The 19,300-nt window shown below is 28.3% G+C and overlaps 1 protein-coding gene across 1 annotated transcript; it reads left to right on the forward strand.

Moving 5' to 3' along the window:
- Positions 1 to 1,138: 1,138 nt before the first annotated feature.
- Positions 1,139 to 13,455, forward strand: LOC111030443 (homeobox protein prophet of Pit-1-like). The gene is made up of 7 exons (XM_022309931.1): positions 1,139 to 1,760; positions 4,889 to 5,143; positions 7,812 to 7,954; positions 8,070 to 8,177; positions 10,304 to 10,489; positions 10,938 to 11,052; positions 12,897 to 13,455. Exons 2-7 carry the CDS (start codon positions 4,897 to 4,899, stop codon positions 13,001 to 13,003), a joined length of 906 nt encoding a protein of 301 aa, XP_022165623.1. The 5' UTR covers positions 1,139 to 1,760; positions 4,889 to 4,896; the 3' UTR covers positions 13,004 to 13,455.
- Positions 13,456 to 19,300: the final 5,845 nt, after the last annotated feature.

Below are 19,300 nucleotides of genomic sequence, written 5' to 3' on the forward strand. Positions count from 1 at the left end.
TAGCCAATAGCCAAAAAGTAACTATAAACAATAAACAGAAGTTTTATCATTTTTACGAGTTTCAGTTTGAGTGTAATAATCATTATTATCCTTTATTGTACCTATGAGTTATGAATTATGATGCACTTCACACGAAATAACAATTAAGATATTTTGATGTATTATTACTAATAATATTTTAATATTAAGTTAAGAAACAAATGTACTTCATGGAGTAAATAATATTAAATTGTACAGAAAGAAATTAAAAAATAAGTAGTAACTACTATGTTTTATAATACACTCTTAGTTCGTCAAAATAGAATATATTTATTTTATTTTTAACGTTTGTAATTTTTGTAATAATTTGATAGAAAATACCACAAATAATCAGCAATATATATTAACATTTTTTCTGTTTTGGCTTTTAATTTAAATAATGTTCATAAATCATATAATAAGCTTGCATCACAATACATTGCATATATGCGTTATATTATAACGTCACTATATTTATGCACGCACAATATAATTTAATACATTTTTAGTTATAACTATGTATGTTTATATAGATTATAAATAGGCATATATTTCTGAGAGCAAACCACTATGCATAGACAATAGTATAATATATATTATATTCATGCATCGTACTAGGCGCAAATGAACAATGCATGGTACATAAAATTGTTCTTTGTTTTTATTCTAAACTAGAAAAAACGATGTTGAAAATAATCAAAGCGAACTCAAAATTAACAGGACCCGCTATACGAACGGTACCTATTATACCTATAAATATAATAATAATAAATGTAATATGTATTATGTGTGCGTGCGAGTTGGGACTTTAATATATACCTATACATGGTTGATGGGAAATTGCGAAAATAAAAAAAAAGAAGTGAAAAAAGACGCTCGTTCTGCCACGTCCCATGAAAACTATCACACAAAATCTATTATCGTTTAGAGGATCCACAAAAACAAAGGCGGTCTCCACGAGAACAACCATGGCAGCCGTGTCTCGGGCGGCGAGGGGCCGAGCCAATGCCGTCGCAGCGCTGCGCACCCTGCCCCCTTCTCATTGGTCCCCCCGCCTGCCGACCCGTTAGCAGTCATCCCGGCCACGGGTCCCTGTTTTCCAGTCAGCCGATCACTAGTACTCCGTAATTTCGTTAGTCACTTCTAGTTTGGCATCGGATGACGCGCTCTTTCGTTAATCGGACACTCCGGTCATCCCAAACCAATTCAATTTAAATCATAATCACCGTCCGACAAACATTTTAGAGTCATTCATTTTTTTTGTTGCGATACTGAAATTTTTTGTCCTCCTCGAAACGTCACCGCTTACATAAAAAATATAAACTAATTATAATCGTCTGTAAAATAATAAATAAATTACGCGTTGTTATTGTATTTTGATTCGTCTGTTCACGAAGCTGCAACCGCCACTGTATATACATCGTCGAGTACCGATAATACCTTACCGATTTCAATAAAAGTTATACGGCCGTGTCGTTAAGTCACACAGTGCATTCGCATCAGTACCGCAGTCGCTGCCACTGCATCAGAGCCATCGCCACTACCGCGTGCCTGCACCCTTGCGGAGCAGCGTCGACGTTTTGCGACCCGGCGTGCAGTAACGGGCACCGCGATTGATCTGAAAGGTGTAGCGGGTGGTGATCCGCACCACCCGCACAACATTTTCCCCGCACTGTTCTCGAGACAGTTGAACTTCAACAACGGGTCACATCATCACGGTGGCACGGCACACTCGTCTTCGGGTAAGTTTGGTGTACCTGTACAACAGGTATAGATGGTATAATGTATACGAACATATTTTGTTATCTATCCGTTCTCTTCACTAGCACTCGCCCAGCGATATAATTGTATTACCTATATATTATAAGTCCACATTTATCATATAGGTACGCTCTGAAAAATTGCGTATTAATATATCCAAGACCCCTAATTAAAAAAAAAACTGTATAGGTTTAGTGCACATTTTTGCCGTTGGTCAACCACAAATGGGTTAAGAATATGTCAGTCTAATGCTCTTGAGGTGAGGGGGGGTTATATTATTGAATAAGCTACAAACGGGTTTTGGGAAATTATAAAACATGTATATAGTTACACAATTGTTTTTATTAGTAAAATATATATAATATGTACCTACATAATATTTAGTATTGTAGTATTATAATATAATATTATAGAGGTATACACAAAAATAGGGGCCACAGAATTTGTATAGGTACATATATTTAAACACGTATATATGTAAATAATACTTAATTACATATATACATATGTTGTCTCCTTGTCTATCTATTATCGTTTGCAATTTCTTACGTATAAATTTGTAATTTTAGTATGGATTTAATAGAATTTTTGTAAGACCACATAATAGTTTGATACTATATTATTATACGTCTATATTAACGTATGTATAGATTATTTTGAGTTGCCGCCGTGAAAAGTGAATGGGTACATCTTGATTTGTATTCTTCTATAGTTTTAAGTATGACTATAATGTGTAGCCATTAAATTGATTTTGTTTTATATAATTTGGTAGGAGGTATCTAAATATATATATCTACATTATTTTATTAGAAGCTGGATACCTCCTTGGATACTAAACTGGAGCTGTAAGGTAATTGGGCGTAACAATGTCGTTTGATTAAAAGTTATAGGGTCACATTTATTTATTACAGTATAAACAAAAAAAATTGAATTTTATAAAGTACAAACCTTAAAGATACATTAAAACATATATTGGTTTGAAACTGATGCCAGGTTACGGTTTCAGAATTTCTGAAGTGGAAATTTTACGGATTCGCTCCTTTCTTCGATCCTATATCTACATCCTGCATTCGGTAATTATGTGTTTATTTTGAGGGGAAGTGCTTCAGCTGATATATATATATAGATTGGAAGATCTCTTTTTATTTAGTGTTGATGTGAGATGTGTATCATATGTCTTATTCTGAGGTGTTTAGTGGAAATGCATATTTTCTTGTTTTCATATATTAGGGAAAGATAAATAAGGGTGGAAATAAATAGTTTTTTTCTTTTAACATCATTACATTTGCTTGAGAGTTTGAGCCATTGTTATCCTCACTGGTAATAAGTGTGCATTTGAAAATATCTTTTTAATGTCCTGTAAAAGAGAAAAAATCTTGTTAGCTTGTTGTTTGCCATGTTATATAATGTTATGTTACCTATATAATACCAAATAGTAATTTGATATATACTAGTAGAGTTTGGGTTGATAATACCTAGGTATATAATATTTGTCTTTAAACATAAATCGTGTGTTTTTTTGGTGTTTTTAAACTTTTAACACAGAATATGAATATGTGTTTTGAATAATTGTAACTATATATGACTAATAAATATATTTTGCTTATTTTATTGCCTAGATTAATAATCTATAATTAATCGAAACTTAAAAATGAACAGAGTTTAGGTGTCGCCGTGTAGGTAATGGAATCTTTATCAAATATAAAATTAAGTTACATTAGTTATCTATAAATCATTGTATCTTAAAAATGAAAACTGAAAAGGTAATTATTTAAGTCATGTTCACTCATGTTAGGTACCTATACAATGTATAGATATTAATTGTGTTTAATTAAAAACCTAAAAACTAATATTTTATGATTAATGAAACAAGTATAGTTGTATAGACTTTAGAAAACAAAAGTAAATAAATAAATTGGTGTTAGAATAACAAATATATTATAATACTGTTATAGTTATATTAACGAAGAAAGAATAATATCTAAATATGTGTGATACATTGACATCGTTGCGATTTAGCAATGATATAAATAGTTATATGGTAGTAGGCAGTGACTTGGAACTTGAAAAGATTCAATACAAATATAGATATGATACCTTTATTATTTCAGTTGACTATTATACTAATTTATACGTGTATTCCAAAAACATGTACTATGAAGTTAATTATTAATACTAATAGCATTATTTTATAAATTAAAATTCTAAGATTCACCAATGTTTTCATGTTTAATATTACATGGTATAGGTATTGTGTATATATTTTATTTTCAGACCCTTTCAAACGTGCGCATATGTATATATTATATACTTATAATGTATTTAAATTAGTTTTTCACCACCTACAGTTATAAAAAACTGAACATTTTACTGAAATTTCCCAGTTCTGTAGAATGGAAGACAATTGAACAAAATGTATTATGATTTGTGAGTTAAGTGGACATCAATATGATTAATAAATGTTCTTGATAATATAGTTATTCTCTCAGTCGGACAAATGTCGACCATTCTTTTATGACAGATCATAAAATAGGACAGTACCTATATCAATATATATATAATATAGTATGTCCATCTATCCATAGCCGTCGAGTGACTAAATACGAGGGGTGATGGTGTTTTAAATTTGGAAAAATTAAAATTTTTATATGTTTTGGAACAAAATTATTCGATGTTTGTGTTCCAATTCATTAGGCATATTATCATTGTCAAAACCATTTTGAATACAGTAATGAGTTTGACAAGTTTGACAGTTCTTGGTGATAATATTATATACTACATCAAAAATTGTATTCTTAAGTTCAATATAATAAGCTAAATTTAGTCGAACGATATAGATAAAAATAATTATTATTTTTAATATTAATAAATAATATTTTTAAAATTAAGATGGCAAATAATAATAATTATGGTTAGGAGGGTATGGTACAAAGCCATGGATACTCCTATGCACATAGCACCCACCATAGGTTCAAATTTAACCTTTAATTTTCCTCCTTTATAATTGGATAATAAATTGTAATATTGAACGTCAACTTCGTATATTATTAGTCATTAGATGTACAGCATGTGTTTAACGACAGCGTGTGTCGACGTTTTTTCTTTTCAGGTAAACTCATGATGGACGATTTGCGGCCAGGTCTTGGAGGTATATTGGGCTTGATGGACCACGATCACCATCACCATCACCTCCACCACCACCACCCGACCGCGGTGCACGCGGACAAACAACGTGCATCGAAGGGGGCAAGTGACTCGTCTAATGAACTCGGCTCGATGTACGGACTGCCGGTTAACGCGGCCGGCGACTCATCTCACCACAACACGCCGTCCCCAGGACGAGGATCTCTAGCCGAACAGACTAGTACGTATACGCGATTTACAAACCCTTAATTAAATCATTAGTCATTACAGTATACAATTTATTTTAATATGATACATTTTTTTTTTTATAAATTATAACGATCGGCCGTTGACAGTAGACAGTAGTCGAATTATTGGCACTAGATAGTAGATTACTAGTTGCTACTATAAAGAGTTTGTGAGGGTTTCTTTTGTTATCATTTTATAGAAATTAATTTCTACTTTCCATTCAAACTATAAATATACAATAAACTTATATACTTCTAAAATAATTAATTTAATAATAGCCACCTAATTCCTCAAATTAGGATATTTTATATTGTTGTGAAATAATTTATATAAATTATTAATTGTATATAAATCATCATATGGATTAGTGCATTACTTTTTTAAAAATATCATAACTCACATAAGTTTTTTTTGTAAAGTAATTGACACATTTTATATTATTCTAAAAATTAAATTAAATATCTTTTAGATGAATTTATAGTAACTATAGTCTATAGGTAAAGTAGGTACCTAAGCGTATATTCTCATTGTATATAAAGATATTACCTAATTTACTTTTTCAGTATCATGAAAAATCATACTCTATAATTAGAACACTGTGCTATTACAATTCTACCTACATTGAAAATTTAAATAAATATTGTCATATAACTGCAGTGTTAATAAGAATGATTCACCAATAGTAGGTAGTAGGTACTTAAGTCTTTTACTATTATGCAATGACAACGAGTGTCATACAGACGTACAAACTTATTTTTTAAATTTAATTTTATGATTTTTCCACCATAAATTATTAGGCACATAAGTTTTTTGGACATTTTCATGAGCCTAAAAACGAATTATAAATTCAACGAATTAATTTCTGAGCTCTTGAAATTAATATACCTACTAATATAGTTAGAAGTTCTTAATAACGACTTTACGTCTAATTTTAATAAAATATAGAATTTATAAATATATTTAATATTTAGACTAGCAGGTATAGGATATAGGTAGGTAAGTACTCACTTATTATACTATGAACATTATTCGAATTTATAAAATTGTTATAAATAAATATTAAATACCTTTATATTTAGTTAGTTATAAATATTACTATAAACCATATATGCTAAGCCTACTAAACCTAAGATTATTATGGTTCACTACTATATCTTGAGTGTAGTGTAATAACCTAGAATTAACTAATTCAAATTTATATTTATATTCATTAATATTTAAAAATAATCATTTCTCTAACAGTTTATAATAAAGAAGGGTGGTTCTCATTTGTAAAAACAAGTTTGTATCTCAAAAGAGCACTTTTTATATGATATAAAAATTTTAGAGTTTTAAAATATGATATTTAATCATGAATATTTCATAAATCATAATTTTAATAAAACCATTGTTGTTGAAAAATGGGGCTGAGCCATCCTGTTTACAAGCTTTGAAAACGTAGTTACTTCGTGTATTATATTATGTCACACTAAATAAATATTTGTGGGTACTTTTAATAAGAAAAAAACAATGCTTGCTTCTAAGTATCGAAATAGACATAGGTGGGCAGGCGTTTTCTTGCATAAATGTGTAATAAATATAAATAGTTGAAATTTTGCTACATTTTTAGGGCTTCTTCTTCTTCTTTGCGTCTTCAATCGTTTGATTGATTTGCTGCTGTTCTCCATGCTTCCCTTTGATAAATTAATTCCTTTAACTTTTTAAAGCTATCCTTTCTCATGTCTATCATGATTTGTTTCATGTATTCGATCCTTGGTCTTCCTCTTCCAATAAAGCCTTCTACGTCTCCTACTAGGTATAACTCTTTTCGTTAGGCTACCATAGCGTAGTGAGCATCCTTTATTTTTGTCTTTTATAACTTTAATACTGTGCCACAATTATCGTTTTCCCTTTATTCTAATTGATACGACTTCGTTTGTTATTCTTTCAGTTCATTTAATCTTAAGCATTTTGTAATAACACCACATTTCAAAGGCCTCTAAGAGGTTACTTTTTATAAATAAAATGGATGTACTTACCTATATTTTAAAATATTTAATCTAATTATGTACTAATTTGTTAAATAATATAGCTAACTAGGCAAATATTTATATATTTATGCACGATGTTGTAATTTTAAGTTTTAAGACAATATTTATTTTATAGCTATTTACTTTTAATTCCTAATTACAAATTAATATTTTTGTTCGTTGTAAATGTACTTATAAAGTTGTCTATATTCATATAGGTAGTACACTAGTACCTATAATACTTCTATAATTCTCTTGAATAAATTACAAGCATTCAAGAGGATTTTCATACTCTGAACTTTATAGTGTTTGATGTTCGTGCTCCATAAACATACAAACCGAGAATTTTTAATTAAAAGCAAACTTTATAAAACGCGGAAATACCTACAGCCAAAAGATGAATGTAATTTACTAACAAACCATAACAATTTGAATAATGTGAATAATGTTATTATTTAGTATTTTACAAAAGCAAAATGTAAACTGTTATTTTTAGAAATAATAAAATCAATAATATTAATGATGGGTAGCCGTATAGATAGGTTTTTGTAACCAGCAGTTTTAAATCCAAAACCTATATATTTGTGTTGGGTAGTGATTACGTGGAAACTATATGTTATTAATTATGTAAACAATTTTTTTGAATTTTAGCATCTGAAGGAGCGTTTAAAAAATTGAAAACAGAACCTTTGACATCTGTAGGTAGCATAAGTGGAAGTCATTCTGGACACACGCCTACTACGGCAACGTGCCCGACTCCAGCAAGACGAAGACACCGTACGACTTTTACCCAGGTCAGTAACCGATAACGGTATATAACACGCCAATATGTAGTTATTATGCTCGTTGTAACTTGTATTTTATGCGAGCATGTTTTTATAATTGTTCATTATTTTGTTTTTTACTTAGGAACAACTGGCAGAGCTTGAAGCTGCTTTTGCCAAGTCTCATTACCCTGATATCTATTGCAGGGAGGAATTAGCAAGAAGTACAAAACTCAATGAAGCTAGAATACAGGTAAGTTTCCATAAAATACTGTAATTATATCGGGTACCTTTCGCTCTGATATCGTATGTAATTTAAAATTATAAGACTTTTAAATTAAGTATAATTAAGAATTGGTAACAATAAAATAAGTTATCCTATAGGACGATCAGAACTTTTTTAGTATTTTTGCTGCATACAGGCATGATCAGTTGTAAATGTTGTACAGTTATTTTCATGTAATTTAAAAATTCTTATATGTATAGGTACATTTATGTACTGAGTGTGAATATTCCATAGGCTAAGTAAAATCGTTGATTTTTTTGAATGTAATATTTTACCTTCATCGACGACACCTGCAGCCGATTAAACGTATTTTTGGGTACGGATTTTTCTAAATCGCTTTCGAATTTTTTGTTTAAATGTAAGCAAAATAACTCAGGTACCTACAGTAGTTAATGACTTATTAATAAGTAATGGCATATAGTCTGTGTACAGTACGTATTATGGGTGCTATAATAATGCCTGTATAATACTTATATAATTAATATATGCAAATTCATAGACTTGAGGCGTCCGGTGGCACTGTTATTTTTTCACAAAAATACTCTTAAATAAAATAATGATCCTGTCTTGTTGAATCAAATTTGATTAATTTTTTTAAACTCATATAGAGGAAAATATTTTGCAAGCCACATTGAACACTGTTTTAAAATTTTTTATTTCAAGCTTTATAATATGTTTTTAAAAATATGCCCAAACCTAAGTTTTTTACAAATTATTTATTTTATTCTTTTATTTGAAATAAAATACAAAAATCGGACATCAATGCGGCCTGTACATGTTTGTTGATATATTACACCGTATCAACCCCCTCCTCTAAATATTTATCGGGCAGCAGATTATTTAAAAAGTATTATAATTAAGGTGGCAAATAAAATATAAAATATAATTTTCAAATTTAATAGACTTGTAGAAAATTTGAAAAATTGGCACCGGGCTCCTTATTGATAAAAGTAACAATAAACACTATAAATATCATAATAAAAGTAACTTCGTTAAAGACAAATGGATTATCTAGTTTGAAAAAAAAATGAAATAATAAAGTTCATTTATTAATTTATTACCTACACCCAGTAAATAAAAATTAAATTAATAAAATATGTCTATTATTATAACTTTAAGAGGTTCTTTGAGAATTGAAATAATAATGAAAAATTAGGGTATGGACTTGCAAAATATTAAACCATGAAAACATGAAATAAAATATCCGTCCGAGAAATATGACATTTAATAGTTTGTACATAAGTAGAAAACTTCGAAAATACCATGAATTTTATTTCATGTATTAAGGTTTAATTTAAACTTTAAAGTGATATGTGTTAACTCCACAGACAGTACTACTATGTATAGATATACATTCTAATATAATTATAATAATATAAATAATATAATTTTATATGAAAACCTCCTCTGAATTCGTTCAAACGATTTATTTAAATATACTTGTGAACATTTCAAAGTAGACTACCCTATTCTAAATCAGGTCCACGTAGAACACAATATATTGTTTTTAATCAATTACATTACACACGTGTATATAATATGATATACATGTTATCGATGGTTAATTACTACATGTTTGATGTTGTTCTGAAATGTTCTGTACCAAATTGTAGGACGTAGGTATAAATATAAAATAGGTAGTTAATTAAACGCGAGTTATGCATAACCAATGATATCCATGGTCATTTAATTCTGAAACTGTGTACCACCAATTAAAAATTATAAAGCTTCACACATTATTTGTATGCATGATAAATCGTGATGTATAAAATAATACAATATATTATAATATAAGAGTTATATGTATGACTCGCGTTTAATCGCGATGGTATCGAGGCAGAGTGAGTCACCGACTTTCCCTCAATCATTGTCCCCAAGAACATCACACAGGGACCACTGTAATTGAATTTATCATCCAAAATGTATTTCCGGACACATAAAGGGATACGTTTTCCCTGCAGGGTTTTAAAAGGCCATACTTTCCCGAATATTTTATACACCCACACACCATATAGTGATAAAACGAGTTTGTAATGACTTGAAAAGGGGATAGGATGTTTTTGCATTGGACAATGACGATGACGATGTTTTAGGTATGGTTTCAAAACCGAAGGGCCAAGTACAGAAAACAGGAAAAGCAATTGCAAAAGGCTTTGGCCCCGCCCTCCATGCTTCCCGGATGTAACGGGGCCGCCATGATGAGAAACATCTACCCTTCAGCGTCTAGAACGTACCAAGCTTACCCGCACCCGAATAGCATGAACAGATACCATCCGCAGGTAAAGAATATTATTATTATTATTATTATTCTAACGTAGTTAGAACTCGTTAAATATATTCTGTACACAGCATGTTTCTAATAGTGGTTTGATGCACATAATTATAAAATTTATATTGCATAATATTATTTATATAATGTAATTGTATTAAACATTCGATCTATTGATGTCACTAATCACGTATCATCAATAATGGTTTTTTATTATAATTATATCTATAATTCCATAATAGTACTATGATTTATGAAATTATGACTTATTAACAAAATATAGGTACCTTAGCCACATAATAAATCTATTTAGGCCCATTTTAGCATGTTATTGAATTAAAACCTTTAGGTTCTGTTGCTTATAAATTCAAATTATTACATTTATTATAATAAAAAATTCATCTCTAATTATATTTAGTTTTCGGTAAACTTGTAAACACAACAAATTTTTTTTTTAGATGTCATCTAGTTCTTACATGTCTACTGCTGTGATGAGTCAACCATTTACAGTCACAAGTCATCATTCAAATCCAACTGCTTCTTCTAATCAGTCATCTATTACAACACCAGCAGGTATGTAATAATCGGCTTATATTATTATTAATATTCTGTAGGTAAACTATTGTTTTATTAAGCCACTTATAAGTAGTACGCATGGTAAAGTTACTTCTTTAATTCTAGACTTGAATATAAACAAGTTTTACTATCGAGGACAACAAATATTGATTATTACATTCCTTAATATGATTATTGTAACTATACAAAAAATGAAATAAATTGAATTGTTATACTATTAATACAATAATTAAGGTTAGAGTTTTTAATGTATGTTTTAAATAATTAATCAATAATAAATCAATCAGTTTGAAAAACTATTTCCACTGTAGCCTAATCCATTTATGAATCATAGAAAAGTTAAAAGATTATTGAACATTTTTGAAGATTTTATTAAAAAGTACTTACTATTTTTGGTTGTATTTCAAATCAATACACTATTTTATTAAAAACTGTTCGTTAAAATATCAAAAAATCCATTGTTATAGGACGCAATACACTCTATGTTTATAAAATAATTACAACATTCTAATAGGTTATAAAATAATTATAATCATAGAGACATATTATGACAACCAAATAATTTACGCTGTATAATTATACCACCGTCAAAGTTTTTTAAAACTTGTTTAACAACTTTTAAAAAACTTTAATAAGAAATAATTAATTTGCCTTAAGCGTCCTACAAAGTTATCTAATACAACTAGGAATTCTATCATTGTCTGAATACACTCAGTTTTTATCTATTTTCATTTTATTGATTTTCCTAAAATATACTAAAATACTTCAACAATAAAGTAATAAGTACATAGGTGGATCAAGGGAATTCTAAATGCATTGTATGTTATACATATTCATAGAGTACATTCGATTACCATAAAATTTAAACATATTGAAAAAATAGTTAATTAAATATATTTACTAAGCTTTGTAGATAAATATTCAATTGATGAAAAAATTTAACAAGATATAAAACAAGATAGTTATAAAATATTTGACATTCTGAAAGAATTTGTTCAATTACGAAAATAAGCATGAATATCCACCATCTATTTATTCCATATTCATATATTATGCTATAATATCGAATAATTAATAGCATAGCGGAAAAAAAGTAAAAACCCTGAAATAGAATACGTATACAAAAAATACAATAACTCAAAATACTGAGTCAAAAATTAATGTTATGTAGTGTAATTTTTATTTCATAATTTTTGTTTTTGCTGAATGTACATATTATGTTGAGTCTTTTTAAATGAATTAGTTTGTATTTTTAAATTCAGTAAATGAGATAACAAAAATATATTAGGATGCGCATTGTGCTTTAATGAATTATTGTGAGTTGATTTTTGAATTAAACGATTTGCAACTGTTAGCAACTGTTAGGATGTTAATAATATATAAATTATATGCATAAGATATATTAAATTATATGATGTATTTATATTGCTATTATAGAAATTTATCTTACTAAGTATCATGCAGTTATGTAGGTAGTGCCTAGGTTGAAATAATTTTTACCAGTTATTATAATATATATTTATATCTTATTGATATACTTATATTGTAGTTATGAACATTTGAGTCAATATCGACTTATCGTTGAACCGTGTGAATTTAGGATCATTCTGGAGCGAACGCAGGGGGGTTTTGGGGGTTTAACCTCCAGTCCCGAAATATCAGAAATAAAAAATAAATTATCTGACCTACTAATGTATAACTAATAAAAAATTCAAAAAATGTCAAATGTCTAATTATAGGACTATTCAAATATTTTAACGGCAACTTCCTTTTTTTTACACTGGAAATTTGTTTAAAAAAAAAGTAATTGTGAAGTAATTATCTATTGTTTGGGTTTTCAGGAATGATGCCAGAAGAAGAATGGTACAATAAAAGTTTATCGGCATTGCGGATGAACTCCGGACATCATCCAAACCTCACCACACCAATGTTACAATACCAGACATAGACCTGTGATACTAGATGCATACTATAATTGTATGCTAATTGAATTATTTTAAATAATTATTGTATAACGGGCTGAATCGTTCTTGTTTTTTGCGCCATTTTTTCGTGTACTCCTATAAACCTCAATAGAATAATCTTCAAAGTCTTGAAACACGTTTTGCTGATTTGTGTACAAAAATACCGTAGAACTTACTTCAATCTATTTATAAGTTATTCATAACAACGGGTGTACCTATATGTAAATATATAATATATATTTTTTGTTTGGTTTGTTTTTTATCACTTCTGAAATTCTTTAAGATTTATTACTATAGATGTTTTTACGTTTTTTTTCGATTTTTACGATTGGATTAATATTATTGAACATAATCTACAATTATAACATAATTTATATTAAATAGTAACTATTGTAAACGGAATTGTAAATATACACGTTTTAATTATGTAATAACAATATGTTGGTGTGTGTACCTACCTAATTTTCTTTGATTTGAAATATAATATTTGACTAATTTTAGTTGAGTAGACTTTGAACTTTTATCAGTTTCTGTAAATATAAGTTTAAAAACATTCATCAAAAATAAAATTATTTACCTATCCGAATTCGTAGACAAGAAAAATTTAATTCAAACTACCTGTATAGTTTTTCATTTGTGTAATATTTTCATTATGATATACCACACCATAAAATAATATTATCATTGTTATATCCAAATTTGCGTCTTTGAATCTACATCTTGAATACCACTATTACTTCAATACAGCTACATAATACTCACATGCATTTACTAAATCGCTTACTGCATAGGTATTTATATTAATATATTCTAGCTGATACCGTGCACTTCGTTGGCGGTAAAAAATGCCATCACTTTAATAATAACCACCCCATAATTACTCAATCATAGTTACCTAAGTTAGTACAATATCTTTAGCCATGTTAACCCACATTGTCAAAGACAACATTTTACAAATTATTTTCTATTTTTTAAATTATTTTATTTTACTGGACAGATGCTTATTCCTATGTTATATCTCAGTACTTAGTGAACAGAAGTTGGGTCCATAATACTGTGCTTTAAACCTGCTCCTCGAAGTAAAAAAAAACATCATGACTATCAAATGAGTGGTCCCAGAGTAAAAATTTCCATTTTCACATTTATGATTTATATATTATATACTTAGATTAGATGTATAACAAATTACAGATCATTGTTTGCCGTTTATGTCACACTCAGCGAATTTGTTTAGGTAACTGGAGGGTTTTTAACCGGGAGGGTTGTCATCACCTACGGGGTATGTAGTTGATACTTGGGGTCCACAGAGTGGCTGAGAATTTTTTTTAAACGATCCAAAAAATTAGAAAACTTTGAAATTGAATATTTATAGTTTATACTATCAACTTTTTTGAATGTATATACTTTATCATTTTGGTAAGTTCGAGAGATCGTTCATATTTCGGTGCAAAACGGTAACGTGCGACTAACGGAGGGTTAACTAGGAACTTAAACTAACCTAACCTAACACTTTGAATAAAATGATCCTGAGTTGGTTTCCTATTTTAGTGTTTGTTTATCTAGTTGAACTTTTGATTGTTAAAATTTGAAGCAATTTGAAGCACATAATATAAGCCAGAGCCTATAGAGACTCATCGTCGCTAATATGTGTTTCAAGTTACCAGCCATAGGTCTATTCATAGTATATGATCAAAGGTTAACACATTAACTGTGCTTAATCTAAACTTGAAAGAATGTTTGGATGTAAATGTTGAAATTAACTAGTATTAATAATATATAAGTATGTTTTGGTCCCGTCTTACAAGTTCGTATCAATTTCAGCATATCTAATTTAGCAATGATAGTTTAAATATTAGAATGATTAATTTATTTGAAACAAACGAAGCTCAATGATAACTACTGAACTAAAATTTGACAAGTATCACACTTGAATACTTAGAGACAATACATAGAGGTGAAAATTCTCATTAAAAGCAACTTATGTTTTACTAATTTTTTAAGCTTTATATATTTTGTAAAAATTCTAGGAAGATATTGAGATTTGGAGAAACCTTACAACATATTAAAATAATTTTGTTTTGGATTTTTGAAGCATTATTTGTAAGGTAAATTCTTCCCCTGCAACCACCAATAATCGACACCACTAAAATATTTATAATTATTAATGGTTCTATAATTTATAATACTTCAACTTACCAACGTATTTTCAATTATTTCCAAGGACTTTACTATAATATCCTAATTAATGTAGAATTATATTTTCTTTTTTTCTTTTTTTTTAGCTTAAATCATCTGCAACTATGGCCATAAGCATTTCGTGGGGGGTTGTGGTTAAGTTTGAGTAACACTTTTTTATGTGGAGCTAGCGTTCTACATTTTCCATTAAAGGCCATTATTATTTCACTAGCAGGGTAATATTATTTCCAAGTACATACTTCATTCACAAAATCCATCGAAAAATTATTAAATAATTATTTATATCTAGTACCGCAGAAGTGCAATATTTTTAGCAAAATTAAAATTCCTTACAATAATTATTTTATTACCAACTGTCAGCAAAGTAGTATTTATGAATTCTTTCATTTTGACAAATATTTCTTTTATAAAAGGACACAACAATTTATAATTTTTGCATAGTTTCTACTTATATGATAAATGTATGAAAATTATTAAAACTGTTAAAGTTACATTATCTAATTATTTTGTATAAAGTTTAACTATAGGGTCACACAATCAAGAAACTAATTGTTGTGAAAGTTATTTTACATGGGGTGATCAATTTAACGTAAGACACTTCTAATTTTATTATTTTTATTTTATATTCTGAAGCAAAATATTTTTTGCGTACTTAGATTATATAAATCAAACTTCGAACAAGTAGTTTATTTATTATACCTGTGTATTTAAAGTTTATATGAACTAAAATTATGATTTTAAAGCTCAAATTTGATCTAAGTACTTCGCACTTATATGTTAGTTATTACATTTTCCTAATATTTTAACAGAAATTATGAAGTTTAAAATATAGAAATACCTATAATTACTGCACAGTGAAACATGGGACATACTAGTATAGTTAAATGCTATAATATGGCACATAGTTCATAGTTTTGTTTTATTTATAATACAAATTTAAGTTTCATTCATTTTTCATAAATTGATATTGAATAAAGTTCGATTTAAATGAATCGAATAAATCAAACAAAATCATTGATTTAAAATATTTTTTTTAGAAACCATTTTTAATTATTATTTATTAATTTAAACTGCAGTTTTTTAATAAAGACGTTTCTATAAAGTATTTTTTGCATTTTAAGTGCATACTTTTGAATTTTTTAGTGAATATTTTCTCTGTTTTTAGTGCACAAAAAATGCATGAGTATCTAAAACTTTTTTAGTGAATTCAATTCACAGCCTTAGTTATTACTTATTGCTTTTCTTTCCAATCATAATTTATTATTTTAATCATAGTAAATGTTAACTGTCTACAATCTATAACTTCTTCAACTTGATGACACTATTAAAAGGAAGGATTGGAAGTTGATTATTTTTATAAAAAGTGTAAGCTCTTTGAGCATTGTAATTGTAAACCAAAAGAAATAATGTATGTATTTAATGATTTAATATATGAATATGATGTTAAATAAGTAAAAGTAATAGACGATAACAGGAAAAAGTTGGGTGTCATACAATAGTTATAAAAGTAATCACTGGAAAACAAGGTCAAATAATTCATGTTTCACCACTCATGTTCATTGCAATCATTGCAAGATATTAATACAATATTTTTGAAAATATAATTATCCACAGACCCTTTTATCAGCTTGTTTTAAGGAAATTAAGATCTGCACCAACCATACAGCTTCGGTCAATATAATAAGCTAACCCAGTAACCGGTAAGTGAAAATGTACAAAATGTTACAAAGTTAGTTTATCATTATGGTTGCTCTCCAGTGAGGAATCCAAAGAAATCTTTTTGACTGCTGTAGGGCAAAATTCAGATTTTTAATTATCTACTTATTTGTTTCGTCACAAAATATAATAATTATGTCCTATTCTCCCTTATCTAGTTCTCCCTAACTATACAGGTTTAGTCACCCTCTATCAATCTCTTCTCCAGTCTTCTCATTACACTCTCTCCCCCTAGATTTAAGGCCACTTAGTAAGTTTAAGGTTGAAGGCCACCATTTATAGCCACTCCCACTACTTCTTGTCATATAGTTACCGACCTCACCCTATTCTCTCTTGTTTTCACTACAATATGTGCCACTCTTACACTACCATTAATGAATTAATTCCTCACTCTCTCCTTCTTTGTTCCGTAAACACCCAACTCAACATTCTCATATCTACTACACTCACACTCCTTATCTTCGCCATATCATACACTTCCTATGCTAAGCTATATGTTTCTAGCCATTACAGATGCTATATAGTTAAAATAACCCGTTTAATGTTTAGCTTTTATCTTACCTATACCTAGTTATTATGTGTTAATTTGTGTTTGAAATATTTTATTCAAGAACTTGTTAGTTAATATTTCTCCACTAGGCACGACAAGTATAATATATAGCTATATAGTATAGTATAGTTTATACTATATAGTACATATAGCACATATCTTCTAGAATTTGGCTTCTGGTTCATTTTTATTTTAATAATAATTCATACATGGACTAATTATTAACTGATTAGTAGGTGTGTTTATTTTATTTCAACCACTTATAAATATTATTCCAATTAATTACATATTTATTTTTGGAATATTGTGTTTAAGAAAATAAATAATTATTGCAATAAATTAGAGTTAGAAATGTAATGTTTTAAGATTTTGGATGATATAAGAACGCCTGTGTGTATGCATTACACAATTTATAAATATACCCTAATGGTACTGGTCAAGTTAGAGTAACTACTTATGTGGAACGTCGTTGTAAATTTTCAATCCTAATAAGCTATACAAGCTGTTTTATACATTTTTAACTGCCAAATAATTTGTACATTTTCAATTTGATACATTTTGTCAAAATTTGAACTTTGAATGCTACTAAAATAAAATCTAACCTATGTATTAAAATATTTTTCAACAGCTATTATATTAATATATAAGGAGGCTTGAGAGAAATTCAAAACTAGGCTTTGAAATTCACAAAAGTAAAAAAAAATCAAATATTTTAATCGTGCCTATAATATTCTTTCTCAGATCGGAATTAATGTGTTATTTAAGCATTATTATTCTATAAATAGTGTGCACTGTGTAGTCATTGATGTATTGCTAAAAAAAATTGTGTGGTTCTATACTTTACCACGATACTAAGTAACCAGTAACCACGATTAACTATACTAATAGATACCTATATACATTATACACAATATCTATGTAGGTACCTGAGTTATGCTTTTACTTAAAAATAGGTCACGGTGGTAAACAGCGAATCATAAAGTCAAAAAATGCATTGTTTCCAATTTATTTAACCTCTTATTATACAAATTAAGTACAAGTATTATTTGTACTTTGTACAGGTCGATTTGGATATTTCTTAATTTAGATAGTAATAATATAGGCTGACAGACCGCCTTCCCTCAGAATTGTATTTTATATCATTGAATTCAAATCTAACACATCCATTAAATTATTATAGGAATGTAGGAAAAACGAAACGGAAAAATATCCACGAAAATAATAAGTCACGGAAAAAAAGCCAATTTATTTATTTAAAAATTTAGTTACCTATATTAAGTGTTGTTAATTATATTTTGAATTATCTAACATTCTATTCATTTCTATATGCTTGAATATTTAGTGCTTTTTTAGAGCTACAAGTCCTCTGCCCTAGTAATGAATGTATTGATCGTACAATGTGTATTTTTTTTTTTTTTATTATAAATTTAATACATTTACTTATTTAATATTTTTAACTTCTACTTTTCTGGTGGGGAAAATAATTAAATACAAATTTTTATACTATATAATAATATAGCATAATATTGGTTCATACTGCAACATGTACTTTTGAAAAAAAATCACCCTGTACAAAGTAGATACGTTAAAAATAACTAGGTGTAAGACATAAATCAATCAATTAATTTCAAGATAATATGTAGTTTATCCACAAAGTATCATTTTATTTTTGTCCAATTGTGACATGTTGGAAATTTACTGAAAGAAAATCCCTTAAAACCGTTTTTGGGTAAAGATAGATTATATTTGTTAGATTGTTTCATAAATTTCTTTCAGTCTCACATATCCATCTCCAGAGATAGCATATGTCTTATTTTTC

The sequence above is a fragment of the Myzus persicae genome, unplaced genomic scaffold, assembly GCF_001856785.1.
Source record: "Myzus persicae strain clone G006 unplaced genomic scaffold, MPER_G0061.0, whole genome shotgun sequence".
NCBI lineage: Eukaryota > Metazoa > Arthropoda > Insecta > Hemiptera > Aphididae > Myzus > Myzus persicae.